The sequence below is a fragment of the Leptonotus elevatus genome, chromosome 1 (assembly GCF_054856555.1).
Source record: "Leptonotus elevatus isolate MCC_2025b chromosome 1, RoL_Lele_1.0, whole genome shotgun sequence".
NCBI lineage: Eukaryota > Metazoa > Chordata > Actinopteri > Syngnathiformes > Syngnathidae > Leptonotus > Leptonotus elevatus.
The window spans coordinates 43,881,500-43,909,094 of NC_141239.1; the positions used below are offsets into that span (position 1 = coordinate 43,881,500).

The following is a 27,595-nucleotide window of genomic DNA, read 5'->3' on the forward strand; positions in this document are numbered from 1 at the left end:
GGAAAAATTCCAACAAAATGAGCTAAAATTCATATCAATCGGTGAACGTATGCGCGCGCAGCGTGTCTTGGAAAAAGGTGCTCGTTTGGAGTTGATATCCCATTCATTCCTATGGGTTTTTCCTTCCTTGAATTTTGGGTGGTTTTTTGGGAATAGCGTCGCCATGGTAACTGGGAATTCTTATAAAAATAATAGCGCAGCGAGTCAGAGCGAGCCGCATCGTTTGATACCTCATTTGTCCCGGTGCGATCTACGGTTCGGGCCGCATTTTTGCGGAAAAGTCGGTGGAAGAATAAAAAAGAAAAAGAAAAATAATAAACCCTTTTCTAGGGTGGATAGTAATATGTGCCTGCTTGCTCCGCAAGCAGCAGCTTCGCTGCTGCTTGCTCCGCTTAGCAGGCCCATAATAAGAAGAATAAACACTTTTCTAGGGTGGATAGTAATATGTGCCTGCTTGCTCCGCAAGCAGCAGCTTCGCTGCTGCTTGCTCCGCTTAGCAGGCCCATAATAATATACACTTTTCTAGGGTGGATAGTAATATGTGCCTGCTTGCTCCGCAAGCAGCAGCTTCGCTGCTGCTTGCTCCGCTTAGCAGGCCCATAATAACCCCAGCAAGTATTCCGGATGCTGTCTTTAACTAAGACTAATTTTACTGGTATGTGTGCAAATGCTTGGGCAGTGGTGGCTTGTGATAATATTCATTATTCTGCTACATTTTCATGATGGCTGAGTGATTCTGAGGACACTAACGGCATTTCATAACGATATTGACCCCTTAATGCGAAGAGACTCAAGTCCCAGGAAAATGTCATAGCCCTCCGTTGGCATATTCCTCGCTCTTTGTCAACAACACGTTTCTTGTTTTTAAATTGCATCATAGAGGTGGAACTGTTCCCAGGTGGCAACACGTCACATCATAGCCTAAAGGTAGACATTGGAAGCCCCGAGGCGCCTAGATCGCCTTTAAAGCAACACCAGGCCTTGCATTCAAATAATCTTGTCATACTAGTCTATTCATTCTTTTGTCTGCTAATGAGAACTCCAGCAGCACGCCTAAAACATTCTAATCTGAATTATTTTCCAAAGGCAGTGCAACCTAACGAGGTATGCAAATGCATTGCCTGTATGGAAAGCCAATCATGCAAAAAGAGATGACCGATCAACACAGGATGCCTTATGGTGGAACGATACAACAGCGCCATCTAGTGAGGCTCAAGTCATCACCGTTGAGCTTTCAGACTTCTCCACAATAAATATGGATTCATTATTTTCATACAGCACAACATACACTACCCAAAAAAAAAAAAACTTAGCTCTGAAAAGTTACTATAGATCAACTATTATACAATATTATAAAACAAATACAGCCCTTTAAAATATACAAACGTGATAACATAATTACAATGTAAGAATATGAACGACACATTGAACTTGAAAATGTGCTCCAGATTTATTTAGTTCTGAACCAAGTGAATGTCTTTAATGCAAAAATGGTTGAATATACAGACACACATAATAACGTTGATAATTCTTACCTGAAAGGCACCAAAGACAATTGCTTCCTCCGACACATAGCTTTAAAAAAAACAAAAAAACTTTAGAATGTATGAAGACAATTAAGAGCAACGCACTAAGAATAATTAGCGTCTTTTACTTCTCTATCACACTGTAAAAATCTTAATTTGATAGATTAAATAAGACAATAGTGGTCTTGTTGTGTCTAAAGTGTATCTTACATAAATACAATAGTCACTACTTGTCAACTCGTGTGCATTCATCTGCTCCCTTTTGTGACTTCATTGCCCGCTGTGTGTGTGCAAGTTTATTAAGGGGGGGGGGAGAAGACTAAATTCAAAGCGGAACATTAAAAAAAAAAGTACATAAACATTTGCAATAAATTACATGTAGTAGAAAACACAGCAAAGAGAACCACTACGTCTTTGCTTTAGGTTGGATGATGACCATCTGTCTGTCTGTGATTGTCTGTTGTCAAGCAGCAAATGAAAACACACAGTGTCACTTTGTTCTCACACAATAAATGTCCAATATTCGACTTTGCTTGTTTTACTGCCGAAGCCAATGCGTCACTGTGTTCTTTTACCGCGACGGCGAGAACTCAATAGAAAATATCACTGCGTGTTTTTCCTAAGTGGGATTACAAGAAGAGCAAACCATGTGGAACATGTTAGCACCGTGCACTATTGCTAATTTGGGACTACACTTGCATTAGTCAACCCCATCCCCTACTTCCTGGATGCGCTTCTGGTCCCGCCCATAAGCGCTGTAGCGTCTTCATGATGGCTCCCATAGGGATGAACTGCGTAACTGTTTTTTTTTGTTTTTTTTAACCCTCTCTTGTTGTTCTCTCCTGCGTGTGTCATTTATGGAGCGAGATGGAGACGTAAGATGTCGGGATGTAGCCTTCGTCCCCGTTGCTCCTACGGACGCGTGTCCAACCGTCGCCTTTGTCTTCCTCCACCACGGCCAGCACCTCCCCTTCCTGCATAGCGATGGTGCCTTCGCTGGCGCCTGCAACATGGCCACAACCTTTACAAATATTGCCTCCAAGTGCAATGGCGTTTAGCTCACCAACATTTTTTTTAAGTATTTGTGTCAAGGGGGTTATTTATTAAGCGGCAACCCTCACTAATATATTAAAATTAAGCAGAGAATGGTGCGTGCGCGGGATCTACATGAACTCGAACGGACTCGATGGATTCCATGCAGAAGATCAACGCACACAAAATGCATTTACAGTTAAAAGAACCACAAGATCTTCACTTGTGGATGGTGTAGTCAGTCCTGTGTCATGTGACAAGGCAATTGGAGACCATCTTGAACACATGATCGTGCATCCGTGTGACAACGCCTGCCTCAATTAAATCCACCAAAGTCACATTTCACCACCTGCATCACCACTGAGACATGGTTTTAGCGAGTCTAAAATCGAGTCTACTTTTCAATGACCAAATTGCCAGATGCAGCACGGTCTATCAGAAAACCCAGTGAAGTGTAGCGCGTCTACCAAATTCACAAACGCACTAAACTAGATTTGTCCCAGCAAGAAAATAAAGACGTGCCTGTTTTAATGCCGGGCGGTCTATTTTCCGTGACCAAATTAGGGGGTGCAGCAGCTCAGTCTGCCGGAACACCCGGCGAAGAGCAAAATCGGTCCTAAAAATGGCAAACTAGACTTTCAATGAAGTTGCACCTGTTTTCACGCCAAGCACACGGGCACCTGACTAGGAAAATAGGGCCCGGAGTGCTACCGAGCAAATCGGGAGGCTTGTTATCACAAATGTAATCGGCTCTTTAACATCGACAAAATTTGGCCCCCCAAAAAAATTCTCTGTTAAAAAGTTGAACAAATATGAAAGGATAACGTATTGCAGAACAGTCAAATGTTAATTAAGAGATCTTCATTTTTTTTCCGAATTCCTGATATTTAGTTTTTAATGTATTGGTTATCGGAATTTTATTCTGCAAAATATCAGAATCGGCTTATCAGTCGCGCTCTGCTTGTTTTTGCCTTGAGTTATGGATAGCAGGCCTTTGCCATCTGTGAAACCCTTTTTGCACCACACGAGAATATCAGATTATCATTTTTATAGAACTTTTACCTTTTTTCCCCACCTTTGTTTAGTTGTATGGCATGAGATTTTACAAACTTAAAATGTGTGCCTTGTCTCAATAAAAGTTGGAAAACACTGCTTTATATGACACTGTGAGCAAAACCCAGTGCAAGTGACATACCAGGAAAGTTATATAGGGCGGTGCAGTTCCCAATGGGAGCCGCCTGTTCCTCATCCTCAAAGTCATCATCAAACTCGGCGTAGATAGCATTGGAAGATGTGTCGGGCGTGCCTCCATCGGAGTGAGCTCCATCCGGGCTGGAGAAAACAACATACACGCAGGTGTGTAGGAAATCGCAATGGGTCAACGACTGTTGTGAGAAAGATGCGAATCACCTTAGCGGTTCGTGAGTGTCGTTGTTGTTGAAGGAGTGAGATTTGTATCGTGGCGTGTCTCCTCGACCTCCCGCCTCAGCCAGCCACGTCTGTCACCCAGATTACACATTGAAATAGTGTTGAACCCATGTCTGCGCATTTGGACATTAAATTATTATATACTGTATATTGCTGTCCAGTAAAACAAGTATAGCCAGATTCATTTTTTAAATCAAAAACACAAAGAAAAAATACAGTTTAACAAAAAAAATAATAATAATTTTTAAGCGGACAGTGACAATATACAGAATGTGCCACAAATTTTTTGAAATGTGAACATTTTAGATAACTGCATGTGTTGGGCAGAATAAATTAAATGGGCTTCATTCATACAAGAACAAGGTTGGCAGCTAGTGCACTTGTATTTTTTGCCTTCACCTTTAAAAATTGAAAGGAAAATATTAAACTTCGTGATGACATCTTAAAACATGCCATTAACTATGTCTTTAAGACTGCTTTTTTTTGGTCACACTATGCATTAATCTATATTTTATTAGTCTGTCAGCTTAACAGTTGTCACATCTGGGTTGTTAAAGGGAGGCATTTATTTGAGGTGTAGCGTCAAATTATCAAGCACCCTGAGATTTAATAGCCATTTATTATTTATTCAACTATATATTTTGAAGTGAGTTAAAAAATCTAATTGACTGTAAAACAAGTTAATGAACAAAAACGCATTCCAAGGCCATTTGATTGCTTCCACAGTTCAAGTGCTACAGACAATTTTTTTTTTTATATGTATTTACTTGTTAAGTTGCACAAGCAGTGCGGTTAACAAGTTGATTTGCAACATAACCACTATCACTGAACGACCGTGTAGTGCTACTAAACTCCTGTGGGTGAACTTAATTCAGACATCGTAATACCTTGTACCTGCTCCCATACACTAAAAGGCTTAATTGCCTTTCTCAGTAGGCTGCTCACAATACTTCATGTTCAAATTAATAATTCAGAGTGCGGCCGGTCTACCTATTATAGGGCAAAATAAATAAGAGCCCTGAAGCCAGCATTACCTCATACTTGTTTTGCTCCACCCTGAGACGTTCTATATTCAGATTTGTCTGATTGATTTGGGGTACGAGGCTGGCGGCGTCTCCCAGTTCAGGATTTTTCTCATAAACACCCTTCATCTTCCCCAGGGCCTCGCTGACACCCAGACAGAGAGAAAGAGAGACAGAATTTTAGGAGTTCCACTCACATGCGCCATTGTGTCACTACTAGGTGAATACTACATCCACCACAGAGGCTCTAATGGAGATGAATGAGCACAAACACAAACCTCTGATCTATTTCCTTCTGCAACTTTCGGCTGGTTTCCTCCAGTTTCTCGTGCAGCCTCTTCCTGCGCTGCTCCGGAGGGAGGTGAGTGAAGTCCTCGGTGACCGCGGGCTGTGAAAAGGTCACAGGAAGTCGACTTCAACGCTGCGGAACTTACAGAAAGAAACACACACCCCACCTCAGGAAAAAACACCAAGGCTCGCATTTGCGTTTAGCTCACTTTCCAAAACCAATCTTGATTCGAGTCACAGTTGGTCACTCTATACGAGGGACTGTTAGGGTCACACTAAAAACAAAGTCTTTTTTTCTTTCTTTCTTTTATTTCCTAAACTTAAGTTATAATATTACAAGAATGCATTTGTTTATTTTTTAGATTAGAAGTCATAATATAATATTATAACAACGAAGCTGTATCTTTTCGAAGGGAAAAAAGGAAATTTGAGATTGAAAAAAAATAGTTTAAATGTAAGTAAGAACAACGAAGGCAATGTTCTTGTAAAATTACAATTTAAATATACAACTTTTTTGTGTTAATATTTTACTTTATAAAATGGTTCAGGTCCTACTTGGAAGAACGGAGTTACTTTGTGACCATTAGAAATTAGGTGGGGTCCCTCAAGGTTCAGTCCTTGGACCCCTGTTGTTCAGTCTGTATCTGTTACCTTTGGGTCAAATGCTTCAGAACGGCAATGCTGACTATCATGGTTATACAGATGACACACATCTGTATTTTTCAATGTCCCCAAATGACAGCAGTTCAACTAACATATTGTGTCACTCTCTAGAGCAAATTAACAACTGAATGAACCAAAATTTCCTTCAGCTAAACGAAAACAAAACGGAGGTCATTTTTTCGGTAATAAAGGAAAGAGGATTGTTGTCAGTGTTGGAAAACACATTGAGTCAGTGTCTTTAGAAACCAATGACCAAGTTCAAAATTTTGGACTTTCAACAACCATATCAAATCCATCACTAAAACAGCCTTTTACCAGTTGAAAAACATATCCAGACTGAAGGACTGCATGCTCCAAGTAGACCAAAGAGAAGCTTATGCATGCTAAGGCTAAAAACGTTTGATTAGGGTCTTCCTAACATTTTTACATCATGTTTTTCCTTTTAATTATTTTAGGTAACTACTCTTATTTCTTTACACTTAAATGTTTGTTTGTTTTCTAAGAAAGTTTTCTGTTAATATTTTTTTTATGTACAGTACAGGACAAAAGTTTGGACACACTTTCTTATTTAATGCATTAACTTTTTTCTCATGACTAGTTACTTTGGAGATTCTCACTGAAGGTATCAAAAGTATGTGTGAACTGATGTCGAGTTATGTATTTAACAAAAAAAAAAAAGGTGAAATAACTGAAAACATGTTTTATATACTAGCTTCTTCAAAATAGCCATCTTTTGCTCCGGTTACTTTTTTGCATACTCTTGAAATTCTTACTCTGGGAACTCCTTAAAGGCTGTTGGAAAACCCTTCCAAGTGACTACCTTTTGAAGCTCAATCGAGAGAATGCCAGGAATGTGCAAAAAAGTAATCAGCGAAAAGGGTGGCTATTTATTTATGTATTTATTTTATTATTTTCAAAATTTTTGTTAAGTACATAACTCCAAATGTGTTTGTTTAGTTGTCACAGTTTTGATGCCTTCAGTGAGAATCTACAATGTACATAGTCATGTAAATAAAGCATGTACTGAATGACAAGGTGTCCAAACTTTTGGTCTGTACTGTATGTTATTTTAGTAATTTTACTTTTGTTTTCTCTGCTTTGCTTCTGAAGTCGTTAAGTGTAGTGTTGATATTTGTTAAGTGTTGTGTCTTTGCTTGTGTAAAAGACATGAAGTCGCCTTGAGTATGAAATGTGCTATAGAAATAAAACTGCCTTGCTCTCATTCTCATAAAGTTACAACTCTAATCTAGTTGTATACTTTTTGTTTATTTTCAGTGTGGCCCTAATACTGACTATTTTATTACACTGTTTAATTTGGTTATTCTCTACTTAAGAGTAATAGGGACACACTAAAGAGAAAAAGATCATAATACCACGGGAGAAAGTCCTAGAGTTATGAGAGTAAAGACAACATTTTCAAGAAAAGCCCCCCAAAAATGTAATATGAGAATGAAGACGGTTTTATGAGGATACAGCTATAAAGTCTGAAATTCACACGCTAAAATTCTCTTCTCATACATTTTTTTTTCATTAAATTGCAACTTTTATCCTGTAAAACTCACCTTTTCTCAACATAATTGTTACATCATTATGACTGCTGTATTTGTCCTTGTAATCAGTGTGGCCCTAATACTCTGTCATCTTCCTTAGTGCAAATAAAAGCATCATTTTCTTTGAGCGTGACCAATTGTGTCTCCTCTCCACCAAGAGACCACCTTTTCAATGCAAACAAAAATATGTCATGCCAGCTGCAGTGGTTTGCCCTCAAGCATTTGATAGTCAGATTTGTGTAAGGTTTTTTTTGCGTTTTTTTTTTAACTCATTCACTGCCATTGACGGCTATAGACGTAAAAATTATTTTTACCGTATTTTCCGTGAAAAAACACAAAAAATACATTTTATAAAGTGGCAAATTTGGGACTTTATAAAGTGGCAAATTTGCGAGAAAAAAATCGTACATTTGCCACTTTATAAAGTGGCAAATTTGCTAATTTAAAGTGAGAAAAAAAATCATCAATTTGCGAGTTTATAAAGTGGCAAATTTGCGGGGGGAAACCTCGTAAATTTGCCACTTTATTAAGTGGCAAATTTGCCAGTTTATAAAATGGCAAGTTTTATATCTGTTCAAAATGTACAATAAAAAAATCTAGGTTTTCATACTCTTAACAAAATTGGAAAAAAAATGTTAAACTAATAGAAATTGTTCAAATGAATTTTTGACGTCTATAGTCGTCAATGGCAGTGAATGAGTGAAATCCTAACTAAATGAACATTTGCATGGGGAAGGTGGCCGCTTTTTGAGTCACCCGCTTCGCAAACCCGCGCCATAAATGCGCTCTATTTTACCGGAATCCTCTCTGGTGTGAACTTCTGAAGGGAAAGGAAGCAGAATATGTATTGGAACACATGCTTAGTATTGTAAAAAGAAGTTGTTATCCTCACAATGGTGTCCAAAACTTTTGACTTCTGGAAGTGTGATGTGAACAACATTTTAAATACAGTACAGCACACACAAACACACACACAGTCTATATGGACATTTCATGTGCAGCATGTGAAACCAAACATTTTAAGGGGTAAACGAATGTAAACTAAATCAAAAGCATGACAATACAATAAAATCAAGTAGTGCTTAAGTAGAGCGACAAGCATGCATGTGCAGGGCCCCGGCGGGTGACCGAGCGGCTCTCCTTTCGGGAGGGACTCACCGATCTCCTGAGTGTGCGGAAGGACGAGATTCTGGGTTTGACTGTCTTATTGATCTCCTTCAAACAGTACGACAGGGGGTCCCGGCCAAACTTGGGGGACGGGGGTCCGTTAACGGGCGAGGGGGCGGGAGGGGTTGATGAAGGTGGGAGCGTGGAAGGGGAGAGCTGGTAAGAGGCAGGGTGGGGTCACAGCATGAGGCAGGCGGGTCGATATACAGCGGGAAGGGTGAAAGGAAGAAGAGGAAAGGGATGGGTTGGAGGGATGCGGGAGGGGAGGGGGGGTGGATAGACAAACAAGGTGACAAGAGAAAGAAAAAGACACCGTCAACACCTTAAAGCACAACACAAAGCAAGAAGACAACATTGAGCCCCGGCAACATGACAGCAAACGTACACGCACACACAAGGCCTTTGGGCTCACAACACATATTGAAATAAAAACAATAATAACAGTAAAGCAAGCAGCCATAGCTTTGCTCCCACCGCGCCCCAATTGTGCAGCAGCAGAAGAAGCAGCGGCAGGCCAAAACTTGCAGTCACTCATCTACCACTGAAGGTTGAATTCACATCTATTCTAGTAGTATAGCTAAAATGAAAAATGTGTGCTGTCAAAGTTAAAGCGTTAACTGATTAATTAATCACAAAAAAATATCGCATTAATCATGAATTAACGCAGATTAATCGCACTATTAATTTTGACCATTTATTACCCTTTAGCGTGACAGCGGATGGCTACGTTTAAAGTAGCACAGGTTGTTTGAGCAATAAACATAATTACATGCATTAAAGTAAAGCATTTAATAAATGTTTGCGTATCACATTTAGAATATTTGTTCATGTCAAAATATTGGGGTCATTTTTTTCCATTTTAAATTATGCAAGTAATTCATTGATTAGAAAAAGAGGAGGATGAGCGTGTGCAGTCGGTCAAAAAATGTTGAAGAAAATGTCAAAAGAATGAACACATAACCAGTGCTCTTCAAATTTGGCGGGGGGGAAAATGTTGATTAAAAAAGCCTTTTTTATTAAGTGATTAATCAAAATTCTACTATGTGATTAATCTGATTAAAAAATGTAATCGTTTAAAACTAAAATTAAAATTAAAACCAGCAGCATGTAGCACAGTGATTCCCAACCAGAGTGCCGTGGCATACTAGTGATTATCCAATTTTACTTCATTTGTCAGAAAGTTACAAATAAATATTTGCACATCTACCTACGCCAGCAAGTTGTAAAATTTATTGTTCTATTGTTTTTGTTCTATTAAACAGGCACAAATTTCATACTGAGAAAGTCCATTTGTAAGCAAATCGAGAGATCCTCATTATTTCAGTAGGTATACTTTTGGGCACATGTTGATAATGTAAAATGGCCACCTTTGCTCGACAAAAGTTGGGAAACACTGAAGTAGAGTAACAAAAACTTGCATATACTATATTGAATGATCCAATAAGTGCCCCTGTGGCTTATTATGAGTCCTGATACATAATCTTTTGACCTCCAAAATGAGTTTTTAAAATCTAGTAGATGATGCAAAACGTGATTTGTATTTGGAGGAAGATAAATGAATGTAGCATATATATGGATATATATATATATATATATATATATCTATATATATATCTATATATATCTATATATCTATATATCTATATATATATATATATATATATATATATATATATATATATCTATATATCTATATATATATATACTTGGATATATATATATATACTTGGATATATATATATAAATACATTTTTTTACGGTTTTAAGTTTACAAATTATTCTCCCCCAGGTGGCCGCATTTCCAATATAAATGGTCATGTTCTGCAAGTATTTGAATTTCAATGAATATCAATTATATTAAAAAATAAGGAATATCCATCAATCCAGTGAAGTAAAATGTGAGTGTGTTTAACATGAAAGTGCATTTAAATGGCAGAGAGCAATCTTTAGTACCCCATCAAAATCTAAAAACAAACCTAGAAGAGGCATCGGTGTGAACTCTCATGAAGTGGAGGTGCCTGTTTCCTCCAGAGTAATGGTACTCCAAGTACAGGAGAGTGCTTCAAGAGAAGGGGGGTGCTTTCAGGGCTAGACCCAGAAAGTCCTTTAAGTGAGCCTGCTATTCATTGGGCTGCGGGTCTAATTGGGAGAGCATGACTGATGACACAGCAGCGCACACGAGACATACACACACACACACACACACACACACACACACACACACACACACACACACATGCACGGCCGAGCGCAGCCCGGGAAGACATGCTGAGGCGAGAGAGGCGTTGAACAAGCCAACAAGGAATATAGAGGGGGTCATTTAGTGCTGTGAATAGAAGGGAGGGGTCACGTGGTGTGCTAATGGGGTGGGTGACTACTCATGTGACAAGCAGAACACCTTCCAACCAGAGCGACTTCTTGTTCCATTTGCTGATAATTATGAAAATGTCTGCCGTTTCACTCCAGTGCTGCAGGTGGCAGTAATGCATTTAGAATGTGAGTGCAAACTGCCATACACAGAAAGTTTGTCTGCTTAATCTGCTGGTCCACATGCAAGGGAACCATAACAGTGAAAACAGCAGATAAATGACCAGATTTGGACCACCATACATTTTCAACAAGGTTTGGTGAAAGTAACAGATGTTTTTTTTTTCTTTTCTTTTTTTTACACAGTCCCGACTGATGTACTTCAAACATCGCCTTTTGCTTCTGCACTTGGCTGTGCTCACTAAAAGCACCAGTTGACCCTGATTCCCATTTTACTGACCCGGCAAATAACATTGCGGCTTGTCCTCACAATGCTAGCGATTGTAGCGCCAAGTATAATGGAAGCAGTGTGTTTGTGGATGCCCGCGGAGGAAAAATTCAATGTTGTTCGGGCCCTGTGCTGCTGAAAGCACAAGCGCAGCACAACGCTTGACTGCCAGTTGACCTGTGCGCAGGGTGGGTGAGGTTGGGAGTGTGGGCAAAGGGGAGGTGGCTCACTCATGCAAAAGGGGTGTGTTCTCGAAACACTCCATTGGGTGCAATAGGGCATAACGCTAAAAAAAAGATGCATGCTTTGGAGGTTTTGAGGGGGTGAACGGGAGTGAGGTCCGTCCTGGCTCGGCCCGCCATGCAAGGAGCCACCCACTAGTTGACTGCTGCGCTACTGCATTCCTCTTCTCTATATACAGGTGCATCTCAATACATTACAATATCGTAGAAACAGAAAGGTTCATTTATTTCTGTAGTTCATTTCAAAAAGTGAAAGTCATATGTGAAATTTACTTATTCAAATGCAGAAAAAGGCCAATTTCTACCCAATTCATTCCTTCCGTTTTCTACACCGCATGTCTTTAATAAGGTTTGGATGGATGCCCCCTTTTGTTTGCACGTTTCACTTTTTTAATTGAACTACTATACTGAAATAAATGTAAAAGTTTCAGACGATATTCAAATTAATATAATCATATAGCCATGTAGTCATTCATCTTCGATTTGACGACATGCAAAATCCTACCTTGGACTTTTTACTGAAAAGCCAAAAGTTTTTGCTTCGGTTCTTGCCCAAAAGGTCAATGGAGCCCTTGGGCGTCCCCAGGCTGCTGTCCGACGACGCCCTATTGATGCCTTGACTGAAGTCTTCAAATTCCACGTCGCCCGGACGCTCAAAGCCCGATTTGTTCTGCTCGATGACCACCAAGGTGTCCTGAATCGCAGTGCGAGAGCCATCCAGATGTTATTCTGCAGTGCTTGTTTAAAGCCAATAGAAAGCAGACGAGACTCACATTTTTCTCATTGACATTAGTGCCTGCTTTGGTGATGCCGTCCAAGCACTTGCCGATGATGGGCATCACCTGCTTCTCTGTGTCAGAGAACAAGATGTAGCCCTGTGCCAACTTCCGCATTCGTCGCTCATCCAGTTCTTGCATTTTCTAGTTCACACATATACAAGTAAAATTGTAAAAGCAGCGTTTTTTTCCAGTGATTTGAAAATTTCATTCATACATTCTCTGCTTACATAAGACAAGTATTGTGGAAAAAAATAATACTTAGCTAGACAGGTATTCATTTAAACTTTTAATGTTTTCATTTTGCAGCACAGTAGACTAGTGGTTGACATGGCTGCCTCACAGTTCTGGGTTTGAATCCTCCCACATTTCCAATACATCCATGTTAGGCTCATTGAAGAATCTAAATTGTCCATAGGTGTAAATGTGAGTGTGACTGGTTGGTTGTCTATACTGGCTGGCAATCAGTCTAAGGTGTACCACGCCTAATGTCAGCTGGGATATGCTCCAGATCATCAGTGGCTCTTTTGAGGACAAATTATACAGAAAATAAATAGATGTATATATTAATGAATTATTATAGTTCAGATTAGCAGTAGCTAGGTTACTGTATTTATCTACATGAGAGGCAAAATAGAAAAAGCGTGTAGTGCAGTTGTCCCGTCACTGCCTATCAACTAAAATATAATAAACCTTTTGTCAAATGAATACCTCTCATAACTTTTCACCTGCTTTCTTTACAAAAAAGTAGAATTGTGGTCCTCTTAAGATGACTTACATTAAAGATGAGTGGCATGTCAGTGAAATAGAACTGCTTCTGCTCCTTGTTGAACTTTTGGAGCTGAGCGGCGTAATCGTTCTTACACTCCTCTGCCACATGCGCTCTCATGTGAGCTTGTTGCTTAGCCTTCCGAGAAAGTAAGTACAGTCACTAAAGTTTACATTATACACATTATGACTGAATAAAAATAAACGCCACTACCGTTTTTACCTTTTCAACATCTGCCTTGGTGGCATTGATGTCCTGATCCGTCTTGTCGGCATTCTGCGCCGCACGCTCTGCTTCTCGCCATTCCCGCTCAAAGCGCTTTTTACTCTGGAAAGACGACAGCAAGGAAAAGGAAGAACATTAGCAATGAAAGCATGTTGATGTCATAATGTACAAACTGGATGAAGACTCTGTAATTTACTCTTGGAAAGGACATCATATAGAGTGAGCCTTTATTGTGGTTGTTGCAGAACAGTCAAAAGCTCTCATCTTGGAAGCATTGTGTTGACCTGCTGCATGCAACGCAAATAGAATTTGTTTTCAAACAAAAATTTGTGCATAATTTAAAAAAAAAATGCATGACAGTGTGACTGCTTATAATATACAAGGATTATACAACAAGGTGCACTGTGAACACGAAGCAATAAAAAACCGGGAAGCATGATATATGAATACAGTGTTGGTGTATGGAAATGCAGTACCTTATTACAAAAAAAACAGACTAAATGAAAATTATATGTATATAGTGACAGGGCTCTAAATTAACACACCGCCAACCCGCCAAATGCGGGTTAAAATTCAATTTGGCGGGTCGTCATGAATATTTACTTGCCAGTTTGGCTGATAATGCAAGTTTCAAGGCTAGAAGTAAACTTACAAGATGTTGTGCAGTCGTTTCTTTTTCTTTTTTTCCCCATACCGTTCACCTAAACCGAACACCGCCGTCAGGAGACCCGAGGGGACCAAAGAAAACCAAGGAAGGTGAAATCCAGCACCGACCCAGACACCACCCACCGGGCCACCCACCAGAATTCTTCCCCAACCCCAGAAACATCTAAATTCCAACAAATCCAAAAAAAAAAGTCAGGGAGACCGAAGGAGAGACTGAGGAAAGGAAGGAAGGACAGACGAAGCCGAGTGAGATCCACAGACACCAGCCTCCACCGATTCAATGACCTGAGGAGGAAGCAGATTGTGTCTGAGTTTCGATAGATGCTGGTGTGGTGGATCTGGCATGCATGAAAATCTCCACCAAAGAGGGGAGCCGTCGACCCCTGCCAGGACAGAGCAAGTGCAACACCTCGCCAAAGGACGACCCCCGGGCCCCGCCAGGGCCACCGGCCGGAGAGCAAACCCAGGAGCAGGAGCGCCCCCCACCCCAACACGGCCCGCGCCCCCGACCCAACGCAGCAGGACGGGGCACTGCAGGCCCGCCAGGCACCCCACCGGCCCCCAACCCCCGCACCCCCCATGACCCCTCCGCCATCCATCCCAACCCAGCTCCAGCCGCCCCTAGGTCCCCAATCACCCAGACCCCCCCCCCCCCCCCCCCCGCACCCCCCGCCGACTGGCGAACTCTACCCCTAAACCGTGAATGTGACCCCACCCAGTGTATTTACAAGTGTATGTGTGTGTGTGTGTGTCATAATGCACTTCTACTGTCAGGTCCATTTTAACCCTCCCATTAATGTTACAAGTGTAGATACGAGACCACACTTACACTTTCTAGCTGCTTGTTGGTGCTCTCCAACGCCTGCTGGGCCTTCTTGGCTTCCATCAGATACTGCAGACATGTATAAAAATAGAGTCAGCTAAGGGGGAAGGAAGGGTGGGTGCTTTTGGGGGGAGGAGACAAGCGCGTGTAAGCACAGGGTAAATAGTGACAACACCATGGAAAAAAACAAAAATGGAAAGGACAAATGCCAGTGTGTCTGCCTGAGACGTCTTGTCTGCCGTCAGTCTGATAATCCGATGAGACGGAGCCAAGGAATGACTCCTCGACGAGAGACGGCACATCACTGCACATCCAGCTTGGCTTCAATGAACGTCCACAATGTCCACATCACCATGACGCATGTCAACCTCCCCTAATGACTACTGCCACGAGGACTAGAGTATTGGGACACACCTACAGAAAGCTTACTTTTTTAGAAAAAGAAAAGGCACACACTTTGTTGGAATTCAGCCTAAAAGTTTTGTTTTTGATTGGTTCTTTCACATGGACCTCCATCCAAGCATGATTTTATGGAAAAGTGCCTTCCCTACAAAGTTGTAAGGATTCAATTGAATTGTACAACTCACTAAGGGGAAAACTAAGGAATGTAATACAACGCTTGCTTAATGAATCGATGAAGAGATGTGGCTCAATACTTTTGTCCACAAGCCTGCAAGCCATGCGCTCAAGAGTAAAGTGTGTTTTTAATGAAAACAGTGTGCAACACGGTCACAAAATGACCCTTTGACCATAAAATAAGAGTTGAACAAGACCTTAGCGCCCTCTGCTATTGTGTCAGGAGTCATTTCAAATCAGCAGGTTTCTTGTTGAACATTTTGAGGATGACTACAAATTCAAGTAACGCTTGAATTCACGCCCATCTATTTAGCTCACCGACTTTCGCTCCTGCTTCAGCTCCTGCAGGTATTTGGTGAGGTCGGCGCAAATGTTCATCAGCATGTTCTCAGCCACTAGCTCCCTCTGGCCCGCATAGTCGTTCATCTCATTCAAGATGTCCATAAACGACTGGTAGCTGGTGAGCCTAACCGTTGTGGGGAGGAAAAGAAAAGAGGGCAAGTTCAGGAAAACGGCGATGAGATAACACAGTACACTATAAAAGGGAAGTCATGATAAGAGCTCCGTGATATTTTTATTCCTACTTCTTGTGGAGGTGTTTAAACCTCTCAGACACCAAATTATAGTTACAGCATATATTGTAGATCAATGTGTGTGTTGTTGACAGTATCATATTTAAAAATTTTCATTCACACCAACTGCAATCCACAAAAGTACTTAATACTTAAGTACAATTTAGTCTTCACCCGAAGAAGGATTGTTGGACCAACGAGTATGTGACATTCAAAATTGACTGCACTTTTTAAGTTTGCTCACCCGCTGTCTGGCTCATCTTTGCTGTTCCGTTTTAGATTAAACTTCTTTGAAAGATTCCTGAGACAAGACAAAAGTGCATCCCAAAAAAATTCAGTTTTAGTGATTTATCCGTTTCACATTGAGACAGAATCATACAAAAACAAGAGCAATATATGTCATAAGTAAATAATGTAAATCTGTCGCAGAGTTTGGAATCTGGACCGCCAAAAGACGGACCACAATTTTACATAAGGAAAACTAATGAAGTGGATGGGGCGGCGTGGCTCAGTGGTAAAGTGGAGTGTGAAGAATCTTAAAAACATATAGAAGACAGGGATGATGGCAGAGGAAAGAGACATTTTTATCCTAGTTCTTTTTAAATAAAAATAAAAATATTATTCTATCACGTTTCTTCTTCAGCCAATGGCTTGCACTCAGAACATTTGAAACAGATCCAACAACTGAAGTGTGTCCGAGTACTTGTATGTATTATTTCTATGCATAGTGCATTGTACAACAAACAAAGCAATATAAGGAAGTTTGGGCAAATAAAAGTGAAAGCTCAATGACATCATACATCAATTGTGAACAATAGAGTATTTAAAAAAAACACACACAAAAAACATGCCCGTTTTCTTCCCAGTGCTGCACTTCCTCATTTCATTCTTCCTCTGACCACATCCTGGGTGTCATGTGCCCGTCTGCTCCCACTTCCTCAGCGCATGCTCCACGAGTGGGAGTAGCGAGCATGAGGAGGGAGCAGTGGGACTGCAGCTGGAGAATGAGGCCAGTGTGTTCCAATAGAGTCATGAGACTAGACAAACATGCCATAAACAGCCCTTTCAAATGTGAACACACACACGCACACACACACACTTGTACTTATATAATTGTGAGGACATCCATAGACAATGCATTTTCTAGCCCCTTCACCTAACCCTAACCATCAAAAATGATTGCCTACCCCTATTCCTTACCCTAACCTCAACCATAACCCAATTCAGACCTAAACTCTAAAACCAAGTCTTGACCGTCAAAAAGAGGTCTTGAGTTGTGAGGACCGGCCAAAATGTCCTCCCTTCACAAAAATGTCCTCAATCTGTTGGTTAAAGACGTATTTTGGTCCTCACAATGTAGTATGTACAAGTACAAACACACACACACACACTTAGGAACAGATGATGCAGGAGAAGGACAAGGCCCACCTCAGCTGCTTGGCATAGTTCTGCTCAATCTCTGTCCTCTCCTTCACAAATTTCACATACTTCTCCACCAGCTCTAGCCCGGAGTGCGTGTGCTTCTCGATGACGTCACATCGGTCCTTAGGAGAGAAAAAGAAAAAATGTTAATAGCGCACGAGGGACTGATTAGGGAAAAGAGACATTGCAGGATGTGAATCATGTTTAGATAATGTTGCACCGGCTGGAATGCCATCAATAAACTTGCTTCATGTTACATTGTTGAAATTCCCACCGCATGTAGCCAAGTAGCATAGCTCCCGTGAAACATGCATATAAATGTACGTTTGCATCAGCTGCTTGTCCAATATTCCATTCATAAATGTACCAAGATGTTACCAAGTCTGGTGCAATTATAGGTTCAAGGCACGCCCACACCACAAACTCACCCCAACACTTCCACGTGTCCTTTTCAACAGCAGCATTCCACACGTTCAAATAGTAGCCATTTATGGAGAAAATAACCATATTTGGTAACTTGACATGGACACCACACAAGTCGCTATGTCGCACAAGAACCATGTGAGGAAAAGCCATGATGTTAAAGTCCTTTACTGAGGGGACGAATGTTTGCGAGTGTTTGCAAAGTTAGCAAATGTTGCTTTCAACACCAAAACCAAAGCTGCGCCCTATTTTCATTATGGATGTAACGATATTCCAACATCATGATACGATGGTCACGCGGACATACGATAATTATCAAAGGCCAAAACATGCCTTGTGAAAATTTAATTTGCACAAAAAAACTAGAAGGTGCTAGAACTGCACAAGCCACAAATGGAACTCAACCTGACTTTTTAACAGATATGCTTCTTCTAATATCATGACAACGATGATATTATGGCAGTTTTAAAATCGCGATATCACCAAATTGCTGTTATCATTACATCCCTAATTTTCATGCCCCAACAGAAGAAGTCAAGCGCAAAGCGTAGTCTAACTGTGCACATTTGGTAGAGTTTTATTTGTTTGGGCATTTTCATAGATGGGCGCAGTTAGAAATGTGTGGTTTTTGAATTTAATATTTGCAGTATTTAAAGAGAACTCAAGTTCAAAATGTTCTATTTTGTTTATTACAAGCCAGTATAGCATACGTTCATTCATTTTCTATATATAGCACTTCCTATCCAAGCTGACTTTTAGCAAGAGTCTGGGTTCACCCTGGTCTGGTCACCATCAAATGTTGGGCCCGTATAGACAAACGATTATTCAAATTCACATTCACGCCTAAGGGCGATTTAGAACATGCATGTTTTTGGTATGTGTAAGGAAGAAACCCATGCAAGCAAAAACTTATTTGTGTCTACAGTAGCACAAATAAGACACTTAACACAACCTTTTTCACTCATCAGATTATCCTCCTCATGGTATTCATATTATGGTAATGAGGCCGGTACTCATTTAATGCAACCACTTGCTATGATATGACGCACGACAACAACAAATTGCTAACAAATGTAGCATAAAATAAGACTTGTTCGTTGCGTTTCACGTCAGCTGCGAATCTCAACATTCTCAGCCTAGTGGAATTAGATTTCCATAATAAAAGGGCACTCAGACAAGCCTATCAAGAGTGAGTAACAAGATTGCTGATCTTCTCTCGTGGGACACTCCAAAGCTTTATTTGTGGCTACTGATTGTATTAAGGAGAAGGTGGGAGGGAGAGGGGGTGGGAAAATTGAACAGGAGAACCCTGACAAGTTGGGCCAGGCCCTTCTGCGCCCTTCCGGAGACGACATTTTGACTAATTACACAACAGAGTAAAAGGTTTCTGGCTTAAAACAAAAGGTCATCGAACTGACAATCGACGTTTGTTCACCCGCCCCACTGAGGTAATCCTGCAAAACGGTACAGTCTTACTGAGAGGGCTAAAAAATACAATTAAAAAGAAGGCCACTTGTGCGGATGATCTCTATGCCCAATTTTTGTATCAGCTGACCGGTCCACCCGAGGCTATCAGCATGAAACATCAACATGTGGTGCTATTTATTCACAGTCCAAGTAATTATGTTGTCTGGAACATTTTACAACAAAAGGGTCACATCACTGTGTGTCACATTTTTTTAGATTATTATTTTTAACCAAAAGACCAAGAATTTAAACACATTTCACAGCATAATCAGGCAATGATACAAAGATCTGGTTTCGAGGGCCAGTGTCTGCCAATTACGAATACAAGAGCTGTGTCAAAACTTCTGCCTTTACAAACATAATCCTGCACAGCTTTATTTCAAGACACTCATTGTAAATCAGAATTCCACACCGAAATGAATAGAAATGAGGGTTAATTTGTTCCACCCCTCCACACACACACACACACACACACAAAAAATGCTTTGTAAAATTGCATTCAACAATATTGTAGGTCTGGGTGATGATGGAAAAAATTACAAATTACAATACAAACAAGATTATTTTTTGATAGATACTGAAATCACGATTAATAAACATAACTTATTCATTGTTTTCTAAACTTTGTATTTATTTAATTCAACTACCAAAATTCAATTTTAAATGTGAAGTCAAGACAAAATGTTTCTTTACAATTTGTTCTATGCGCACGCATCACTCGTCTAAACACAGCATTTTGATGAATATTGTGTTGACATTTTTATCCATCTCAGGAGTTGGCCATTTTGCCATTTGTGGTCAGCATAAACATTCAGCCAACTTTTACTCGCTTCATCAGCTACATTTTGTTGTGCTCAGCATGCTTACTCCCAAAAGAAGGACATGAAACCTGAAATGCTGAGGATTACGCCAATCAGAATAGGCACAGTATTTGGCGATAGAAAACGTCATTTTTCTTGGCCATTACATCAGTAAACCTGCACTGAAATGAATGAAGGCAGCTATTGTTTACACACCGGATAGGGATGTAACAATAATGGCAATATTGTGATATCGCGATGTTAAAACTGCCACAATATATTAAAAGCACATCTGTTAAAAAAGTCAGCTGTATTTCCATTTGTGCAGTTCTAGCACCCTCTAGTGGCTAGTTTTTTTGTGCAATTTAATTGTCACAAGGCATGTTTTGGCCCTTCTATGTTTAAAATCCACGCTAATGGTCAGATGAAGGGGAATGTAATATGCTTGTGAACCCGAGTCAATATGTGGAGGAACTGAATGTGTGCGTGCATTAGCAAGTAAGTGCCTCAATATTAAGTGTTGTTAGAGATTTTAGGTTGTTTATATAAATTGCTGTTATGTACAAAAGGACAATATTGTGTGTGGGGGGGGGGGGGTAGTGTGAGCTCATTTTTTTTACATTGGTGTGACCTTTTTCATATCCTCAACCTCCCCACAATATTGTGATAATCATGACCTTCATATTGTGATAATATTGTATCGTGATGTTTGGATATCCTTACATCCCCACCGGATATGTCATTGCGATCACACGACATGTAGCTGATGGCGCTGCCCAGGGTATGTTATTATTTTAATACTTAATCTGTGGGGGGTTTTAATCAGGGAATAAGATGCTTGAGATATGTGCACTTTTATTCTTTGTACACAATGCCTAATCGAATACTGGAAAATGAGGTTTCAGTGGTGCATTGCTTTAACATTGGTTGACACAATTAGCTACATTGGGGGGAATAATAGCAACACTTCCATGTGCAAAAAAACCTCCAACCACAGTAAAGAAAATATTTAATTTAATAGATAGCAAAACTGAGTATTTTTAAAGGCAATATAGTGTATATTAGTTAAAATACAGGTGGCAAGTTCATGCTTTCAAACTAATTTAATCCAAACGATAAAGCATTTGCTTACAAAAAGCAAAGAATGAGAAACTTTGAAGAGTAATACAAGCTTTAACAATTCAAGCAATTCCCTATGGGATGAGTTCACTCAGACGTCATTCAAAGAGGGCAACAAGAACCTATTGATCCTCAATCACATGATGTAGCAGTGATTGTTAATACAAAACAATTAGTGTGACAATTGTCTCGCAAGTCACCTAAACAGCTCATCAAGACATGATCTAGATCTAATATCCATCCCTCAATAAAGGCCCGGTTGGCGCTCGCTATCATATTAGCATGAGCCGCCACACTGGTCTCGCAAACCGCACACCTTTAAATAGCAGCAGGATTAAGTGCGATCAGCGGCCAGATGCCAGACGAGTGACTGTCGAGGTTAACATGACACAAACCCTGTGACAGGGGAACCTGCAAAGTGAAACACAATCTGTTCGATGACACCGTTTGACTTCCAATTGTTCTCACTTCAAACCTATTTTTCCTGTAGGAACTCATGTAGTGAATTGATTCTTGCCATCATAAACCAGTGAGAATTACATGCAACTAAAATAATTTTGCCCTAGGTATTGCTGTTAGCTCAATGCTAACATGCAAGGCAAAATAAAAACAGCGCTGGTATAACCCTTTAGCAACGTACACTACAGGCCAAAAGTTTACATACATCTCATTCAATGTGTCAATTTCCTTTATTCTCATTACTATTTACATTGTACATTCTCACTGAAGGCATCAAAAATAAGACTGAACACGTGGAGTTGTGTACTTAACAAAAAAAGGTGAAATAACTGAAAACACGTCTTATATTCTAGTTTCTTCAAAATAGTCACAATTTGCTCTGATTACTGATTTGTACACTCACCTCTGGGAACTCCTCCAATACTGTTGGAAAACCATTTCAGGTGACTATTTTTGAAGCTCATTGAGGGAATGCCAAGAGTGATCAAAAAAATCATCAGAGCAAAGAAGAATATAAAACATGTTTTGAAGTATTTCACCTTTTTTTTTTTTAAGTACATAACTCCACATGTGTTTATTCATAGTTTCAGTGAGAATCATTAAAATAAAGAAAATGCATTAGATGAGAAGGTGTGTCCAAACTTTTGGCCTGTACTGTATATTTGAACACAAATGGTGAAGCAACACGTAGAAAAGAAAAAAAAACAATACCAACGGGCATATAGGCCTACTATAAAAAAAAAAAAGGCTAACACTCCTATAGCTTCAGGAGTCAGTAGCCTATGATTGTTCACACGCTAAAATGTCAAAACACAATGTAAAACAGTGTTTCCCACAGATTTGAAATCTACTTGGGTGGGTGTACTCCAGCGGTGGGGATGGGAGGCGGGTTGGACGGGGAGGTAGGTCCCAGTCATGTTACTACGTCTCCTCTAGCCTCACGAAACAAAAGTAAGCGACAGCGGACTAACGTTACATGCGGTATTGTCAATTTGCACCGGTGTCACGTGATCAGTTGACTGCCCTATGACGGACGGCGGAAAGGAAATGATCGTTGAATGGAAGTGAACGTGACCCAGAGCGACTTAGTGACTTAGCGAGTGCTATTTTAGAAGTTATTATTGCCCATCGAGCCATGGAATCTATTACTCCAACCAAAGTCCGCCTGTCAGTCGAAGTTGCACATTTAGTCGGGACTCATAGAGCGCGATATTTACTTTAGTTGGAGATCGCTAGTTTGAAAACAGCCCCTTACCTTCTGTTGCATGCTGTTTTTACCAAGTTAACCAAATCGCCAACTTTGCCGGAATTCACAGAGCACGACCTATATCATTATGTAGTCAATGCTGTCTCTCCTCCTTACACCGGGGCTGATTTAAACGCATGTCGCTGGCTGAGTCTCTGGGACGAGATGCTACGCTCACAATATACCTCGTAATGCAAAGGTAAAACTTGTTGATCATGCTAACTGACATATTTAAAAAGTCCGTTCTATATTGAAACGCTGTGATGATGTTATGTTACTATGTTTACTAGCATGGAACAAATGAGTCGTAAGCTATGCAGTCATTTCATGAATATGACTCCGGCTCTAGAGTGAAAAACTCCAAGCACAAAGACGAAATCCGCCATTATTAAACAGTCAAATGCACTTAATAGTTTTGAAGAAGGTGCATTTGAAAACTAAGCTGGGTGTTCGTGCAGTTGAAGTGGACGCTAACTATCTGGCTCGTTGATGTGATTTGAAACACGCAATTCGACACCTCTGTTACAATCTTTGTTAGAGTGTACAATGACTAGTAAAATATATGAACATTTATTTACTAATTACAACATTTATCTACTAACCTCGCAGTCCTTTCTGTTGATTGTTGCTATGAATCGACGTTTTTTGTCTTCATAATTAGGTATGCGATAAAGAGCAACATTTGGTTTACTCCTTTGTCTTTTTTTTCTTTTTTAACAAGGGATAAGTAAAAAAATGCAAATAAGCAGGGGATCAGGGAGAAAATACTGCAAATAAGTGGGGTAAAGAACCTCTTCTTCACACTGGCGCTACAATCGTCCAATCAAAGTAGGGCAAAACTAATTAGTCTGTTGCACAAGCACGCAGAACAGAAAAAGGGACGGAAACCGTGGCCCGAGGGAGAAACTGTAATGAGGCCGCAACCTTCCAGTCTTTATCTCTTCAATGCAATTCTGCCTGTCAGAGAATGTGCATGTGCAAGTTGTATCCATGACGTCATTTATGTGCTTACTTACTATTCGCCTACTATTGTGCTGTTACAAGTTGCTAGTAGCTGCAGCGGCCTGATGCTGACGGAACAAATGATCTGACCTCCAGCTAAAAGAATGCTCTTTGTGGAATAAATGTGGACAAATTGTACAAAAAGTGTGGCAACATACCATTCAGGACAAGAGAAATAGTGCCTGTTAAGTGTTTTCAGACCAAATGTGTCTCAGTTTTAGGCCCTGTGAGTAGCAAAGGCGAATGGAAACAGGGCATATAGTTTTGCCTTAACATGAGTGACTCAGCTATTTTTTTAGATACGAGCCATGGTTTGACTGATACTTCCCCCCGCTCCCCCTCTAATTTGATGCAATTAGTGAAAGTTTCTACAAAAAAAGTCAAGCTAAATCTAAAATGAAACAAATTACACCTTGTCCATTTGAAACAACCAAATTACTTAGCCAGAAACTTTTTCCCCTCCGACTTGATGCAATTAGTGAACATTTCTTCAAAAAAGTCCAGCTAAACAAAAAAATAAACAAATTGCACCTTGTCCATTTGAAACAACCAAATCGCTTAGCCTTTCGGTCCACTAGCTTACTGCTAACATAAATAGCATTGGTATTGCGATGCTTTAAGCAGTAATGCAATGGATAGCCACAGATTGATCGAACATCATGTAGGCAGAAATTCTAACAGTACTCCTTCATATATTCTTCATCCTCTGCATTGAATGAATTATATTAGTGCTGTACTGTTGACCTGGGAGAGGAGTTGAAATTTTTCAATGAACAGTATATCCAGTAGCTCAGTACACATCTTGTAGACTTGTTACATTAATCTAGCATGACTGGCCCGCCGAGTTTGACCCCCACATTAAATATTAATTAAGTGTGGTGACGTGTATCGTGCGGCACACTATTGACTTTGGGTGAAAGACAAACTACACCCCGGATTGGTAGCCAGTATGTAGAAGACGACCATTGTCATTTGCATGTGAATGAATGGGAACTGAACCCATGCCGAATACTTAGAAGCAACTGAACCATTACACAGCAAATCCAGCCATTTTTTCCCCCTTTTTTAGAAGAGACACACCTCCCAGGCAAACAGAGCAATTCTCCCTCTCTAGTTCTAATTGAGATTTACAGCAGTTGACTTATTTGACAACTAAAAATGTCCATATGCCTTCAGCAAGCATCTCTCTCCACTTCCTTAATCCCTACATCAAAAGGTGAATGCATTGCGGGACTGAACAAGTAATACAATTGAAATAGACATTGCAATGTAGTAGAATGCAATTTTCAAATTGCAAAGGCTGCAATTATTTATTTTTTTCAAAATCATTCAGCCCTAGTACATTGGGTAGACGATAGACGTTTTTATCATGACACTTATCTGCTACCTACCGTGTCCAATCATTACTTGTCCTCTATTAGGTGAATATTTACATTTCTAGTGCTGCAAACGGCGAATAATAACGACAGAGGTTTCTGTCTGAAACATTATTTTCAATTGTCTGTCATAAAACTAAAAGCAGTTGAACGTCTGCTAGCACAGAACTGCAATTATTATTGTACAATTATAATTACCATTGTTGTTTACAATGCAATGACAATGCAACATACGGTTAGTATCTTGTGGTGGACATGAATGTGATTAACAGTTGAAGAGTCTCCCAAATGTTTTCAAATCAAAATGACACTGAGCATGTGTTGTCATCTCTATAGGAGCCAAGTGTCAACAAGGAAACACACTATTCCCAGTGGTTGCAACGTAACCCTGCGGGCCACCTTGAAGATGTGTGCACGGAAGAGCACTTGAAAAGGGTGACGTGCAACCTTCATGTGCAATTACATTGCCAGTGATGTTCGGACATTACATTAGGTACAACCTGCACGATCTACTGAGTCCAACATAGCAAAATGGGCCCGGCTTTATGCAACTCTTGTACCTAATGAAGTGGCCTGCGAGTGTGTGTCATCGTGCAAACGTGGACTAACTTTCTAAAATTCGCAGGTTCCAAGGGGCGCTGACCCTGAACGCACCATCCCGAAGAATTCAAACGAGAATGGCTGCTAGCGAAAGCTAGCATGAGTCCTCCTGACCGCGTTGCTTATTCGGCAGCGACTCACCCAAAGCTCGGTGCCCCAGTCCATGTTCAGCCCGCTGGCCAAGCCCTCTCCGCCGCCCCGAATACAAAGAACTTCTCCAAAGTTATCCGAGTATAATCTCCCAAAGGCGGTCGGAGGAGGAACACTTTCTGCCCGTCGTCGCTCTTCCGCAGCGTCGCTCGCTTCCTTCAACAAGTCAAGTAAACCAGTAACATAATTGGCTAATTAAAGCCGTCTGACAGCTGCTAGTCTAGTTTGTCCAAATATTTTTCATAGCGAGAAAGAAGGATAAACTAACAGGGTTTCATATCCGCGTCACTCCCCAAATCCTTAAAACCTTAAAGGGCCAGCGCACTCAAGTTTGACTGCAAGGCCACGTCCCGCCCGCACCGGCGCGCGCGTCCTCGAACGTTGACGCGCACGTCGAGCGTCACGTGACACCTGGCACGCACACGTACCGGACTCAACATTAGGTACACCTGCGGTCTGTAATATAGCGCTGTCCACTGCTTGCATTAAGAGAATGTGAACGGTATATTTTTGTTTGTTTGTTTTGTTTTTTGGGCCAATCCTATTTTTAATTTCTATGTGCTGCCATGTCTGTCTAATCTGTCCAGGGCCTTCACAATCACTTGCCAACACGACTGAAGGTGATGTAGGAACGGGAGTTTCTTTAACCTGATTGGTTTCAAAGCAAATCTGGCCCTTATGACGTCATCCTTAGTCCGTCCTCTGATTTGATGGTCAAAGAACAATTGACTTGTCACTGCTGCTGCACTAGAAAATGTACACATTACACGTTGACGCATTTAATAATAATCCTCTCATATCTAGTCAGTGTGATGTAGGCCTACTTTTTTATGTTTTTGTGAAGAGATTTTTTTTCATTCCATTAATTTTTTTATATGCAGCACATTGTTTTTTGTTTGTTTGTGTTTCCCAACCCTTATCGAGCCAAGGGCAAGGCACATATTTTACATTAGAAAATTTTCATGGCTTACCACCAAACATGATACAAAAAGCAACGAAAGGGAAAAAAGCAACGAAAGGGAAATAATGAATATCAGACTCAATGTGCTCCAGGCACGTGCAGGGTGGGGGGGTTATGGGTGCCAGGGAACATGCCCTTTTGGCACTGATGGTCAAAATGCCGCTTTGTCCGTTTATTTATTTATCTATTTTATATTGAAAAACAAAAGTTTGTGAAAGTAGTTGTGTTGCCTTTCAAAACTAAAATCCAGCAACACAATTTAGTCTGACATTTTCGCGCAGTTGGTTCTGAGGACGCGGGGAAGATGTCCCCCTCAGTTTCATAAAGAACGCGATCCTTCCCATCTACTTTCGCCGCGGCAAAAAACTCCGATTAAACTACGTTCCTCTTCCATTGGGACGGGGCTTGGAGCTTCTGCTCCAAATACTGATGCGTAAGGTACACAGAATATGTCGGACTTTGTATCTCTCGCTCAGAATTTTTATAAAAT

The 27,595-nt window shown here is 40.5% G+C and overlaps 1 protein-coding gene across 3 annotated transcripts; it reads right to left on the minus strand.

The window, feature by feature from the left end:
* Positions 1–1,425: 1,425 nt before the first annotated feature.
* Positions 1,426–26,511, minus strand: trip10a (thyroid hormone receptor interactor 10a). 3 transcript variants are annotated; one of them, XM_086070033.1, is made up of 15 exons: positions 26,136–26,511; positions 17,509–17,624; positions 16,325–16,381; positions 15,827–15,974; positions 14,939–15,001; positions 13,441–13,545; positions 13,228–13,356; positions 12,447–12,593; positions 12,179–12,367; positions 8,668–8,832; positions 5,287–5,396; positions 5,021–5,153; positions 3,969–4,057; positions 3,754–3,890; positions 1,426–2,529 (listed from the first exon to the last, which is right to left on the minus strand). In XM_086070033.1, exons 1-15 carry the CDS (start codon positions 26,157–26,159, stop codon positions 2,378–2,380), a joined length of 1,764 nt encoding a protein of 587 aa, XP_085926159.1. In that variant the 5' UTR covers positions 26,160–26,511; the 3' UTR covers positions 1,426–2,377. The 3 variants fall into 3 exon arrangements, with proteins under 3 accessions (XP_085926159.1, XP_085926228.1, XP_085926306.1); XM_086070102.1 differs by lacking the exon at positions 8,668–8,832 and adding an exon at positions 8,306–8,329 and having other exon boundaries at positions 26,136–26,510; XM_086070180.1 differs by lacking the exon at positions 8,668–8,832 and having other exon boundaries at positions 26,136–26,510.
* Between the last annotated feature and the right edge of the window lie 1,084 nt (positions 26,512–27,595).